The sequence below is a fragment of the Atractosteus spatula genome, chromosome 13 (genome assembly GCF_055471065.1).
Source record: "Atractosteus spatula isolate fAtrSpa1 chromosome 13, fAtrSpa1.hap1, whole genome shotgun sequence".
Lineage (NCBI taxonomy): Eukaryota > Metazoa > Chordata > Actinopteri > Semionotiformes > Lepisosteidae > Atractosteus > Atractosteus spatula.
The window spans coordinates 15,803,982-15,818,780 of record NC_142718.1 but is presented as its reverse complement, the minus strand read 5'-3'; the positions used below and the strand labels follow the sequence as shown (position 1 = coordinate 15,818,780).

The window sequence follows — 14,799 nt, the reverse complement described above, 5'->3', positions numbered from 1 at the left end:
ACAGTGGGAGTCAAGTCATTGTAAACAATACATTAAATTTTTGCAGACTTGCCCCATTAATGTTGCCATTTTCTTCCAAACTGAACCATGACATGCAAAAGTTTAGTCTCCAAGATTTTTCTTCCTTGTGGCAAAAAGTACTTTTCTAGAAACTTCTTTCAATACTAATCTTCATGTATGGAATATGTATACACTAATGAAGTTATTTTATAAGGCATCAGATTTAAGAGCGGACAATAATTTACAAAAGTTGAACCTAGGTCATACAGGAGAATTGAAGTGCACATTTAATGTCCAATTATCATGAATCAAGTGTGACAGAATAACCCTAAACACATCAATTTGAGGAAGTTCACATATTTATTGTCTTTATTGCATTAATGCATTAATTTAATTAATATTGCAATTACCTTTACTCATGTGTAACAAAATTATTTTCACATTGATCTGTTCCCTTTTGATTCTTAACTATTTTCTCATCCACTAACCACTGTCATATGTATTATTTAACATTAAATATTCCAAAAAGCAAAGAACATAACTCATCAGTTACTTATGTTTGTGATGCCACAAAAATAGATACCTGGATTAAAGCAGGGCTATTTCTAAGACATGTAACACCAATCATTAGGGTCAACTGCTAGTCATCAGGGCAATACTGTATGTCACATCTTGCTTAATGTAACAACATAACTTCAATAGCAAATGCAAAAATAAAAAATGGTTCATGATATTAGAGATATTGCAGTCTTTACTTACTGTCAGTAATGGACAGATCCATTGCAATTATCATGTGGAAAACTATTTGGTAGTCTATTTGGAAATATATCTAGACATTTTGCATTTTTTTTACCAATTAGGTTTTGCCATATTAGCTGAATGCTGTATACTTTTGGGGAGCAGAATGCAACACCTTCACTGTACTTAATGGAAAGGTGGAACTGGACTAAGGTAGGCAATTTTGTACTGAATAACATTTCCTAGAAATGTTTATTTGAAAGTCATAATTTTAATTTTAAAAGGGGCAACTTTAAGAATCATTGGCTCAGTAATATCACATAAAACCTAATAAGATCAAAAGTGCATCAACTGCATGTGAGCTATCTCTAAACTATTTTTTTGGAGCAGACAACAGTATGCATGAAATAGTTGAAGCTACACAGAACTTGTGTGACCTCGTGGATATTAATGTATCCACTGCACCCCCTAAAATGAAAAAGAAACCAGCACATGTCCCTCAATCACAGATTTCCAAATTTAAGGCACATAGAATAAATCATTACATTTTAAAGCATTACACTGGACCTCTATGTGTACATATAATTTAATTTTACAATTTAAAAGTACACCCAATTTCTGGAATTGTGCGGCGCTTCTGGCATACTACTAGCCAACTGCCTGAGACCACAAAGTTATGTAGTGTGATGGACTTTAAACTGATACTTTCACTGTAAAATACAGTATAGCTGCCATTTTTTATCAACATCTTCCCTGCACATCAAAACCATAACATTCCTTCGCAAAGAAACAAGAAACGTAGAAGAATATTCTGTTTTGGTATATAAGCTAAAGTAAAGGGAAAATATTAAAAATGCAATTCCCATTTTATAAACAAAGACCAAAATGTTTAAGCACAATGAGTACAGAAAATACATCAGGTCTTCCTATATTAACAAACCAGCATTTTTTTGAGGAACACTGTTTTGTCTCAATGTGGACCACCTTCACCTACAACAACAATTCTAAAAAAAATGGTGGGAAATGATAATACTAGATAAAAAAATCTTCTTTAGCCTGCTTAAAACCATGCATCATGAAACTTCTGAAGAAATTCCATATATAGGTTCACACTAAGATACAAGATGCACTGCTTACCATAGTATGAGATAATTAATACAAACTTTTTCACAGGTTTTTCAGCCTAGAAGTGAGTCTAATTTACTGTAAGCTGATCTAATCAGCTTACTCTATGCAACTATTGAAACAGCTATGATTGTGGCAGGTCAAACGTTTCTCATGTTCTCAAAATGTTTCTTTATATACACTCTGTACTTTATATACTCTGTTAGTGCTCTAAGTTATATCCCCTGTATTTGCAAGTAGATTTATAAAATCTTACTCTATTCACAGATAGAAAGTGTCTGAATCTTTATATACAGTATGTGTGTGTCTCTAAATAATTATACAGTACATTACTGCCCATGCTATCCCTATGTTTTTCCTTACTTGCTTAACCTTAAATGTTTTTGTGTACAAATTTTAACAGAAAACTTCAGTAATTTCTTCATCAAAATACTGGGTTATGATCATAATTGGCCACTTGCCAGAGTGTCAGGGCTGTTCTGCTTCCTCAAGGGGAATTGCTGTCAAATGTTTTGCAATTCATGATATGACAACCTATTAAAAATGCAATATAAATATATTGACTTTGATGCTAAAAAATGACTCTCAGATACAGTATGTTTGAGAAAAGCAGAATGGTCAACAAAACCATGCAGTTCTTACTTCAGCTCATAAAAAATTCCACAGAATACTTAAACATGAGGGGTATCAGGACACCCAGCTCATAAAAAATTCCACAGAATACTTAAATATGAGGGGTATCAGGACACCCATGATCTCAGTGCCACAATCATAGCCTGCATCAAACCTCAGCCTGGATCCATAAATGAACTTTCTTCAACTTAATGCCTTTATAACATACTACTGTACATGTTGCTCAATATATATATATACACATGATAAATCCATTTATTTTGCATATTTATCTAAGACAAACTCACTCAACAACAATTTAGATTTCCCATGCCCGTTGCTTCCCATGCTTCCTCTCAAGAAAACATGGGACAGATTTATCCAAAGTGCTTAAGAATAAAAGGGGACTGAACTTTAAAAAAAATCCTGGCTGCCTTCTTTTTAGTACTAATTACAACAGAAATAAAAGCAAACACACAAACATCAATGCTTCTGACAAACACATAATGGCTCAATGACATGTAAAGAATTACAACTCAATGCTTATAAAAATATAAAAAGTTGCACATTTTTTTTAAAAAAGCAGAAGAATAATATATTCATAATAACATTTGGACTAACATTTTTTATAATATGATATTTAAAAAAAACATTTAAAAGCCATTTAGATAGCAAGGAGCCTTAGCAGACATTTTCTGGGGATTGTTTTTATGTAGCTCTTTAGAACACATATCTTTTCATGGCAAGTCATTTTACTTACAGTTTTTATTTACATTACTGTAAAGCAAATGCACTGTAGAGGCTATAAATTAGGGTCTATTCAAATTACTTATAATAAGTCCAAGAATTAAGAAAGACTTCATGAATATATGTATTTTTTTCCTTTTACTAGTTTCAGCTGTTGTTGCCTTCTGTCACTGGTCAATCACAGGCTGTGTGGGATGTTATGTCACAGGACACAAAACCTCAGATGGGATGGAGGACATGCTCTTCTGCTTGACTACTTATTTTCTGAGGGGATAGGGGACATGCTCTTCAAATTAAGAATTGTTGTTTACTTCCATGTCTGACTTTGATAGTGAAATTAGGATCAGCTAGAACAGCTTTAGGCCTCTTTATATTAAAAATACATACAAAAATGTGTATTTATAATAATAAAATTGACTCAATTAAGCTAAAATGTAGTAGAGGGCTAGGGTTAGAGTAGAGTTTCACCACCCTTTTATAGCCAATTGAGTACTCTTTGGTCTCTTAACTAAAACAATATGCCAATTATGCCATCAATTCAACAATTCTGTATTATATTTTACCCTATCTATAGTACTAAAAATTAAATAAAGCCAATACCTAAAAACATCCAATACTTAAAAGATAAACCCTCTACAAAGCTACAAGAGTAGGATACTTTATTCCTAGATTTTGGATTATATGATACTTACTGTCATGGCCAGTATTCCAGTTAACTAAGCTACATTCCCAAGAATCTCATCAGAGAATTCCAGGACATGGCTGTGGAATGACAGTCATTTTACTTATTTCTTCAGCTATACTGTAAATCTCCCTCTGACCAAAATGTTTAGCTCCATAATAATAATAATCCTTGTCTTGAATTATGTGGGTGGGGGTTGAAAATAACAAACACCAAGATCCATTCAGGGCTTGGTCCTTTCAATAAACATTTCCAAATTCTTTTCACCCTCATTAATGTGCATCAGGAACATCAGAAGCTAATTGTTTTGCTGCTAATTCACATTTCCAAAGAATGATCCTTTGTATTCCCTTTGTCGGGGTTCAGCAGGATTCATGTCCTCTGCAGTTTTTAATGTCACAGAAATCTTTCATGTTAAAAGTGAAGTATGAAAAATTAATATTTTGAAGGCACCTGCAAGGACACGTGGCTGTGATCTTTGGACTTGGATGAGCATACGTTCAATTTCTTTTCTACTTGCAATGCAGCTAGAAAAAGAAATCCCTTTAGAAATCATAGAAGTTCATTTAACTGTTCTCAGAAAAATGTGTTTCCATTTGGGAGTGGTGGAAAAGAACAAGATCCGTTCTCTTCAACTGGACGGATCTACAAAAAATGAAAAGAAAACATTGATAATGAATACTTAAGAAATCGTTCCAAATTAAGAAATTACCCTTGTCTGAAGTATTTAAAATGTAATCTCAAAGATATTCAATGTCTAAAACATAAATCTCACATTTTCTAACAATTCATGATATGGATATCTCTACTATACATATACAGTATATCTCATATTCTTATGCTAAAATACATTGATCAAGTATAATAACTACAGTATATCTGCATGATTACAGCCTTTTGTTGAGTTATGATATAACTAAATATCCCCTTCTAATTTTTAATGTTTTGAAATGTTCTCCTAGTTTCTATTAATTCTTACATTTTATTTTGTTTAAGCTTTGAAATCTTTTTTTTATTTTTGTTGTATTACTCTGAATAAAAGTATTTTTATTTTTTAACTGCTCTGTTCTTATGAACAGTCACACTTTTAAATCAATTTTCATCTCCTCATCAGAGGAAAACAGATTTGCTTTCCTGTCTTCAGCTTCATCAATGCTGTCAGGTTGTGGTCGTATTGAGACAGACTTGGACATTTTCCAAAATACTTATGTTCGTGCTCAGCAAAACAAGGACTGGAATAGTGTAGTAGGTTACACATGTCTAGCTTATCTCAAGTCACCTACCTCTATATATTAGAAAAAAATTCACAGTGCTTATTTTGCTAAGGTATAACAACATTTCAAACAGTATTTTGTTGATTATTTCACTCATGTACGTTTTCGTTGCACATAGGATGTTTAATTTGAAAATTGTTGCTACACAAGTATAAATTACAGTATATTGTTTGCTGCGACTGGTCTTGTTATTCAACTGGGCCTTAGACTCTGTGTGTAATTCGTAATATCTGAGTTTCACTCAGAAAGTATCAACAAATTGAAGATTCTATCAACACTGAGATCAAAACTGAATATTTTGCCCACAAACTTTTCTACAGTACATAACCTGGATGAGAAATCAGATAAACTACACCTATGAAAAGAGTATATACTTTACATTAAAAAGAAGACATGCTCACAGGCAGATATAAATACACTAAATTTCATTTGAACATGCTTATTTAAATACCTGAGTCTGTCCATTGCAGTTCACAAATTGATGTGATAACAGGCTCTCAGGAATGAAATCTGATTGAACCTGGCATGACAAAGGACTGATGCTTATGTCTTCTTGAGGAATCACAGATGTTCCAACAATGTGCTGGCTGGCATTTCTTTGGAAATAGCAAGATGCCTGTGGGGGGCTTTGGTTGGGGGATGGCTTTAACTTCTGGCACAAAGCCATAGAGGCAGAAAGTCCTGTGTTGCTCAGTTGCATCCCATGTAATGGGACTGATGAGCTGCTTTCAAACATGCAACTGTTTGATGGGGTTATAGGATTAACCATCAGCCCCTGAGGGGACCTGTAGATATTATTTGCTGTTTGAGGTCCAAAACCAACCCTGCAATTTTGGGAATTCTGAGGTAACACCTTGCTTCCAAGGGTATTGCACTGGTGTTCCTGGGCTTTGCTATAACAGCTAGGCAGGTGTGATGTAGTTTGTCTTTCTGGCAGAGGCTCTGTGGGATAGTGCTGGCCATTTTGCATCACCGGTGGTATTTGCTGTTGCTGCTGTGGCCGTTGTTTCTGCTGCCATGGCTGTGTTCTTAGAGTCGAATTGTTTTGGGTCTGAACTGAGAAATGTCCATGGAGTTGGGAAGTTGTAGGTGGTTTTAAGAGCAGCTCTTTCTGAGATGATGGGCATGTCTGTAGCACACTCTGTGCAAAATTAGTGTTAGGAATGGAAGGAACCCACTGTTTATTCTGACTTGAGGCCATATGATTTGGTTGGCCTAAAATTGTCTGCTGTGAGTCTACCATTTGCTGGGCTTGTGATGTAGGTTGAAGTGATCCTTGAGCAGACAAAGCAAGTGAGTTAGGATAAGCCTGACCTGCACTGGCCTGAGAAGCTGCCCTTAATCGGTGTTGGGTATTTATATCCATGTTTTTCAACTGATGCTGATTGGGGCTGGACAAATTCTGTGACTCATGTCCAATCTGGGCATTTTGCGTGCATGATCTTGTCAATGCTTGGTTAAAAGTCAGATAGTTTTGGACCAAGGTGCTTTGAGAGCTGTGTTCAGACAATCCAAGAGAACTGCATTGATTGGGCAGATCACCAGTTTGCGTATGATTAATTATTTGCTGAATCTGTGAGGAAGCATGTAATTCCATAGGGATCTGAGGATCAACATTTTGTAAGTCTCCAGTTCCTTCTATTGACCCTACCAAACTTTGTGGTCCCATTCCAACATAATTGGGTTGACTGTGAGAAACTCCTTGGCTATTTGGAAGTAATTGAGTTTGATGATTGAACTTTTGCTGATCTATCAGCAGGGAATTCTGTATTTCCGTAGTGGGAAACCTTTGAGGACAGAAACTTTGCTGGTTCTTACCCCGTGACAAGGAACTGCTTTGAGAGTCATTATCAAAAAGGTTTTGTTGTACACTGACAAAGGCATTCTGGTTACCTAACTGATTGGCTGCAAAACCGTTTGGCAATACAGTTTGTTCAGAATTGTGCTGGTCAGACCCAGGACTTGCAACCATGTCCCTTTCCTTAAACAAGGCATCTTCCACATATGAGAAAATGTCGTTGGTAAGGATGTCATTCAGCTCGATGGACATATCACTGTTGATGTCCATCTTTAGTAGGGCATTCTCCCAATCTTTCAAACCTAGCTCATCCACATCCAGCTTTTGCAGAGTGTTACAAAGGTTGCTGTCATTAATGAGCTGTTCTAAGGTATCAATCATGGCCAATGTGCTATTTTCCTGCTTAAAGGCACTGTGTTCAGGGTTTCCTTGTTGCCAAGGGTTAAGGTCACCTTGAATTTTAACAACTGAGTGACTGTCCGTAAAAGCTTTATCAAGGGAGTACTGTGGCTCAGAGGCTGCATGTGACACATATATTGACTGGTCTTGTTTAAGCATGGCTCCAAGAAGGGAATCAGGATCCAGTGGCTTCTGATCAGATGTCTTCCTGATTTTAGGCGCTTTACTGGATCCTATGAAGTCATCCAAAGAGGGACTGGTGTCATATAGGACGGCTTCTCCAGTGGCAAAATGAAAGGGCAACTGCAGCTTCCGCTGGCGGAAGTGCTCTTCACCCTCTTCATTTCTGAAAAACATAATGGAATGCAATGCATTGTGGCATGTTTTAGAATGATGTTGGTCATTATGATTAGAAAAAAAAGAACTGATGGTTTTATTGTAGAATTCTTCTATAATAATGTAAAACACCACTCAAATTATACATTTCAGAAAATTCAAGAATCCTTGTAACACAAGTACATACATGTAGGGGTGTTACTCCAGTGTCCTGGCCAAATTTCCCATTGGCCTTTATCAATCATGGCCTCCTAATAATTCCCATCTATGAATTGGCTTCATTACTCCTCCCCACTAATAGCTGATGTGTGGTGAGTGTTCTGGCACACTATGGCCGCCGTCGCATCATCCAGGTGGATGGTGCACATTGGTGGTGGTGGAAGGGAGTCCCCATTACCTGTAAAGCGCATTGAGTGGAGTGTCCTGAAAAGCGCTATATACAGTAAGTGGACGCAATTATTATTATTATTAGTATATTATTATTATAAGTAAGTGTATATACAGTATATATATATATTATTTTTGACTCCCTGCAGCCTTAGATTATATAAAACAACCCATTTTTGTTATTGGCTAAAAGATATATTGTCACAGTATTAAAAGCAGATACTCACGCCAAAGCTCTCTGTCTTGCAACAATGAAATCAGGCCTTCCTCCTTTGTATACAAGTCTTGCATTTGCTTGGACCCATATCCAGCCACTATGCTTGGTTAGGAGTCTAAAGACTGTAAGCCCACTTTCTCCTGTTTTGATCACTGCAATTAACACAGAGAAGATATATATATATACAATATATCACATCTTCTGTATACAAATTAGAAATGTTTTAATATACAGTAGAAATGTATTAAGTATATTATCCCAGACATTTTTATGACACTAGAAGAAACCAAATGAAGTAAAGTTTCATCACATCATCACACCACTTTCAAAAACCTCTTATCCAATTGAGGATCAGAGTGGCCCAGAGCCTATCCTGGGAAGCACTGGGTGCAGCAAGGCAGTGTAACAATGTAGGTTTAAAAGAGCTGTGGCTGTAGCGTAGCCCTGGTAAAAGGTGATGCCCCATCTGGAAGGTTTAAAAAAAAGAAAAAAGAAAAAGAGCTGCTTTACAGTTGGGTCTAGACTACAGTAGAAACACAGCTGCTTGTGACAGCGGGGTCCAGACTGGACTAGGAAAAGAAAAGAAAAAACAAAAACACTGCTTTGAACCACGGAATCCAGACAAGACTAAAAACAGCCAGTTTGAACAGTGAAGTCCTGATGGGAATAAAAAAGAGTGAGGCCTAGAGACTCAGCCTGTCCCAGTGACTACTAATGGTGGGGCAAGAGAATAAAGACTCAGCCTGTCCCAGTGAATGCTCACGGTGGAGCAAGAGAATAAAGACTCAGCCTGTCCCAGTGAATACTCATGGCAGGCAGGAGAACACAAAAGATGGCCTTGCGCTCTCTCCACAATCCCTTCCGGGACTGTCGCTCTAAAACTCTCCCCTTAGGGTGTTAACTGCAGCCCTGAATATGTCTTCCCTTTCTCTCCAGGTAGACACACTATTAGCTCTTAGAGCTCTTAATGAAAAGGGTGACTCTTAGTCACACCAACAGCGTCTTATACCCGCTTTGGTCCTGCTTCGACCCACCATTCTCATATAGGACAGCTAGGCTCCTGCGTTCTCTCTCACCTACAACTGACTCAGGACCTGCTTGCTGGTCCAACCAGGGAAGCATTCTTAAATAACCCACAGCTATGGCTCATCCAAAATGCACTGCCTCAGCTGTGGTTGTCAAGGCAACTCATCACCCTTAGACAAGGGCTCCGCCTCCACACTAAACATGCCCTGCATAATGCCATGGGCAGGATAAACCTTAGATGCAAAGTCAGTCTATTGCAAGGCACACAAACATATACAATCTCTCCAGGGTCAATTTCACAGAAGCCAATTAACCTACCAGCATGTCTTTGGATTGTGGGAGGAATCTGGGGCACCCAAACCAAATTCACATACACAAACAGACCATACAAACTCCACACAGATAGCACCCCAGGAATTGAACCCAGGGCCCCAGTGCTGTGAGGCAGCAATGTGCCACGATGCCACCATGCCAACATGTATGCTTCTTACCATTAGCCAAATTTTCAGCAAACTAGTAGAGTATGGATACTGCTTTATCACAATTTCTAAAACATTTTTGTGTATCTACTGTACAGTTTATAGATGACAAGATAGCTTTCAGATAGCTTATAATGGCAGATTTATATATGGTATGTATTTATGAATGGTAAATTATAGCTTCACTCACTTCTCACATGGTTGTCTGCGCAGTACATCATATCTGCTGCATGAATAAACTGATAGCCAGTTCCTTTCATGCAGAGTTCTACTTCACTGTATCCCAAAACAACTTTTCCTCTGTAAGTGGGAAACAATGAAAGGATTATTCTTGGGATCAATACAAACCTCTGAAATACAGCATTGGTAATAACATTTTTAAATACATTTTTAAAGCAATCTGTCAAAATATTTTTATCTTTTATACATTGTTTAATATTTAATGTGAGTTTCAACATTCAAGGTGCAGATGCTAGGTTGTTTGCTGCTTTTAACTGTAGCTCATAAGTAAATTTCCAGATACTGACTTTAGTCATAAACTTCATATGACTATATCATATACTGACATCAGAATGATAAATTCTATATCAAGACTTATACCATCTGTGTTATAACTCTTTTTGCAGAAATCCTGCAATGATGTGGATTATAATATCAGTAGTTAAGAAATGTTTGTCTGACACACAATACAGGAGGTATAAATATGTGCTTCATATGTTACAAACAAGAGGAGAGCATTCAATTCATCTAGCCTGTTTGATAGTTACAGTATGTGCTAATTGATCATCCAGCCCTTTTTTTAAAAGGCACTAGTGTATCAAGGAATCATCTTCCACAATATGGCTGGGTAGCCTGTTTCATACTCCCACATCTCTTCAACACCACACCTCATTTAGTGCTTTTTGTTGTTTTGATTTTGCTTTTGTTTATCCCAGGATGCACATTTTATATGTATCCTACTCTTTATTGTTTCAGATCCTTAAAGAAAATGCTCAATGCTTAAAATTAAGGTCCTTAAATCTATGATTTATTCATAATGGAGAAAATCAATGATACAGTACATTGTCTCTCCCTTGTGTGACGATGAAAACTGTTTCTCCCGATAACAGAACAGGAATTCTAACTTACAGACTAGACTCTAAGAGTTTAAATATCATTTACCTTGTGTCGCATCCCATTGGGGTAAAGTCTAGCTTGTGCTTTGTTTGAAAGATGAATGTCTTGGTTCTGATCTCCAGTATGGATGGTGGCTGGACAGGCGTGGCAATGGCAAAGAGGGCCAGCTGAGAATGCATCATGGTACCATCTTCTGACATCTTATTTTGACCATGGAGATATTTCAATCGTCCCTGGAAGTTAAGAGCCTAAATGCAAAAGTAGTCGTAGTGATTAGAAAAGTATAGGAAGTTTGCAACTACACATTACATGGCAAACCAGCACATTAAATCCAATTTACTAGAGGGATTATTTTTGAATGTCACTGTAGCTGAAGTTTTCATGAAATTGTTTAGTTTGAATCTTATATCAGCCACAATGTAAATTTATTTTATAGATCACACAAAATGTAGGATCATATAACATATGTACACATTACAGAAACAATTACATTTTTTTAATTTGCAAATCTTCTCGATCAGTAAGAACAGCAGGAGCTGGCATGTAATTTGCAAGATTTTGAAATATTTGCAACCCAATCCCATCCCATTCTTCTGGTAGGATCAGCTTCATGTAAGATTTCATTAAGGCTAACGATGACTGAAATTACCTACATGGTCCACCGGTTTTACTAGTTTTTAACAGTACTTTAATTTTAATTGAGGATAAGTTGATGCCTCATACTCCTTAAGCAAATCAGACATTGCCTACCACAAAGAGTCTTTAATTTGTCTAGAGGTTCCTAATATTTTGGTCAGTGAATGTAATACTAAACATTACACTAGCATCTCTTTAAAGTTTTTGCTCAGATGAAACAGAATTTAGGGCAAAAGATTGAATAAACCAGCGAATTAAGGAGTTAACAACAGTTTTAAAAGGAGACAAAGCATTCAAATATTTCAACATTAAACAAAAAGGACACAGCAATAGTTTGGTTGAAGAAAGCAACACCAGGATACATAATGTACATAATCAAATATGAATAATGTGTCTTTTATACTCTATAATACTGAAATACTCCTCATTTGGTATTGGGGGTGTATGTGCCTATAGTACACAGACATTAATTCTGTGTGGTAATTCTTAATTAAAATACAAAAAATTGTGTATTTGTGAATTTTATGTGCATTTGTTGTGATTTCTTTTAAAAGTATTTACATCGTATGTGCAACATTATGTCCAAGACTACAAACAAGGTGCTTATCATCACTAGTACTCCCTAAAACACAAAGGGCAATATTAATAGTTTAAATAACAACACAATGACACAGGCCTAAGGAAAACCTTGTTTCCCCTGCTGATTATTAAATATGTATAAACAGACTGAGACCTTAAATGTCAATGTTTTCTTATATAGTGCTGATTATTAATGCTTATTAAGTATACTCCTAAATGTTCACCATTTGATTATCAGGATGTTCCAGAGATAGCAGTCTCTTCCAAACCAGAAACTTACCAGAAATCCTGAGGAGTTGTCGAGGAGACAGCGCAAACGGCAGCAAAAGCTCCTCTCAAGGAAAGATGAGTTCTCAGGAGGAATGTGCTGGGGGTCATAGGTCACAATATTGTTGGTAATACCAGCACTGCTGCTATTTTGCATGACTGCAAAAAGGATATGAAAAGGCATTGAATTTACAATGTCAAAAGTTGCCAGCAGAACAAAAGAACAGGGCTGTAAATTGAATAATTGCACAAGCTATTCCTTATGGTGCAATTTGTCCACTTTCATGCAGAGTGAAAACATAAAGGAGAATTGGTTATATTTCACTTTAGAATTTTGATACATTTTGCATTAATATTCCTGGTATGATAGAAAGTACATCAATCTTAAATAATTCAAAAGGACAAGCAACAAAATTACAAATGATGTAAGGCCTTTCATCGTATATTTCTTAGTCTCTCATTTTTTTAAAGTATGGTGAACTATCACTGGTGAGAAGAGTGAGGGAATGTTTAATTACTAATTTTAAATATAATTACTTAATACCACTTTAATTTGTATTGTCCTTTTTTATACTGATCTACATTATTTAATATTTTTCATATGTTTGTATATAGTTTTTCCTCTATGTCCAAGGGCCTAATTTGGCCATCCCCTGGACTGAGCCTTTGAATTGAAAGATCTGCAGTAAAATTGCCTGAATCCTTAAAAAGGCACATTTACAGTATAACAAGAGGGGCAGATAGAACTGGAAACTGGGAGGCAAGTTTTGAAACTTGTACTGATACAATAGACGAGGTGAGAGGATGATTTACTCAGATCCAGAAGAGATCATACAAAAACCTTTTCCTTAACTGCAGGTGTTAGTTCTTCTTTAAGAAGAGTATGACAAAAATTAGCACAAAACGTGTATGTATTCCTATGTTGAGAAATATCGCCACAGCCCTTAAGCTTTTGCTTTTTTAAATGCTTTCAAATCTTTGCCCAATTTTTAGATGCATGCAATGCTTTTAAGGATCTGTAGTTGCTTGCCTGTTTTACTTTGTACTTGGAATTAATGCATGGATATCACAACTGTAGAGTATATACTTGCTTCACTGTTGCCCACTCAGTGTAATGCTGTTATCACTTTAGACACCAATGCTTAATTAAGAAAAGTTTCCAAACTGAGCTTGGTCACTGAAGCTCCTGCCAAATGCTAGCACTAGCACTTTTATATATGACCACAAGCATCCTGAAATGTTATTTGCCTAACACATGAGCCATACTTGTGTGCAAGAACTTGATTTCAATATACAGTAAATTACATTTATCAACATGAAAATACTATTTCTAAGCAAATATCCAAATATCCATTTGTCACTTAATACTTTATTTTCCTTAGGTTGTGCTCATTGCTAGAATTATTCTAAAGGGTTTTCAGAGAGGAACCACAAAACCCACCTTCACTGTTCTGTTCATTGTCATACTGGCTTGGGTTCAGAGCAAAGTGGAGCTGGCGACGGAACATGGCTCGATCATCTGTGTGTATCAACTCAAATACGCTCTGGTGGATCACATCAGACTGAAAAAGTACAGAAGAAAAAAAAGCTAATTTTGACATAATGAAGAACAAGGGACACAAATTAAAACGGTAAAGGAAAATTAGTTTGTGTAGGTCAATCATTTCCAAATAACATATTATATACTAATAATTACATAATATTGTATTTTTCTTTTTGCATCTGTTACTCTTGTCTTATTATATTGTCATTAATTTGGTTGATATCTTCAGCCAAGTAGATTAAAATTTGTTTAATTTTTCAAAGTTATACATAAATCATTTTTGTACTGAAAACATTGAGAACACTGTACAATATACAGTACAAAGACAGTAACACAACATGAGTTTTTCTCTGCAAAATACAGTAGATTATCAGATGAAACTGCACAGACGTTTCGTCTTTTACAGGATTCAGAAGTTACGTGGAAACTGTACTAATGAAGCAAGTATTACATTATGTTTAATAATATTTTACCTTCACACATCAGTTTTCACTAATTTATTCATAGTAAAGTAACAAGCTCACAAAACCTTGAAATAAATCATGCTGCTATGCAATAGAAATCTGCTTGTCTGCAATAACTACTGTATAACCCAACCAAAGTTACACTGCTGTCACTTAACTATGACTGAATTTGGGGATACTATTCAATTTACTTAAAGAATAAGTAAAATCCTGAACCACTGACAACACTCTTGTCTCTATGGCCACTTTATACAAATGGTTTGGGAATGCCCAAATCTGATTATACGGTATTCTTTGTGTTGAGGACTTCCTTGCCTACCTCATTTTTTTTTGCCAAATGACAATTCTGCTCTGTGTTCAATTCAGCATAAGAC

The 14,799-nt window shown here is 36.0% G+C and overlaps 1 protein-coding gene across 1 annotated transcript in view; it reads right to left on the bottom strand.

The window, feature by feature from the left end:
* Positions 1-349: 349 nt before the first annotated feature.
* Positions 350-14,799, bottom strand: part of ahr2 (aryl hydrocarbon receptor 2) — a 159,970-nt gene continuing 145,520 nt past the window's right edge. The window contains exons 5-11 of the mRNA XM_088930166.1: positions 13,860-13,980; positions 12,432-12,577; positions 10,982-11,184; positions 10,011-10,120; positions 8,326-8,467; positions 5,630-7,721; positions 350-4,549 (exon numbers count right to left, since the gene is read on the bottom strand). Coding sequence (XP_088786292.1) covers positions 4,481-4,549; positions 5,630-7,721; positions 8,326-8,467; positions 10,011-10,120; positions 10,982-11,184; positions 12,432-12,577; positions 13,860-13,980 — 2,883 coding nt within the window. The 3' untranslated portion in view covers positions 350-4,480. The remainder of the gene's footprint in view (positions 4,550-5,629; positions 7,722-8,325; positions 8,468-10,010; positions 10,121-10,981; positions 11,185-12,431; positions 12,578-13,859; positions 13,981-14,799) is intronic.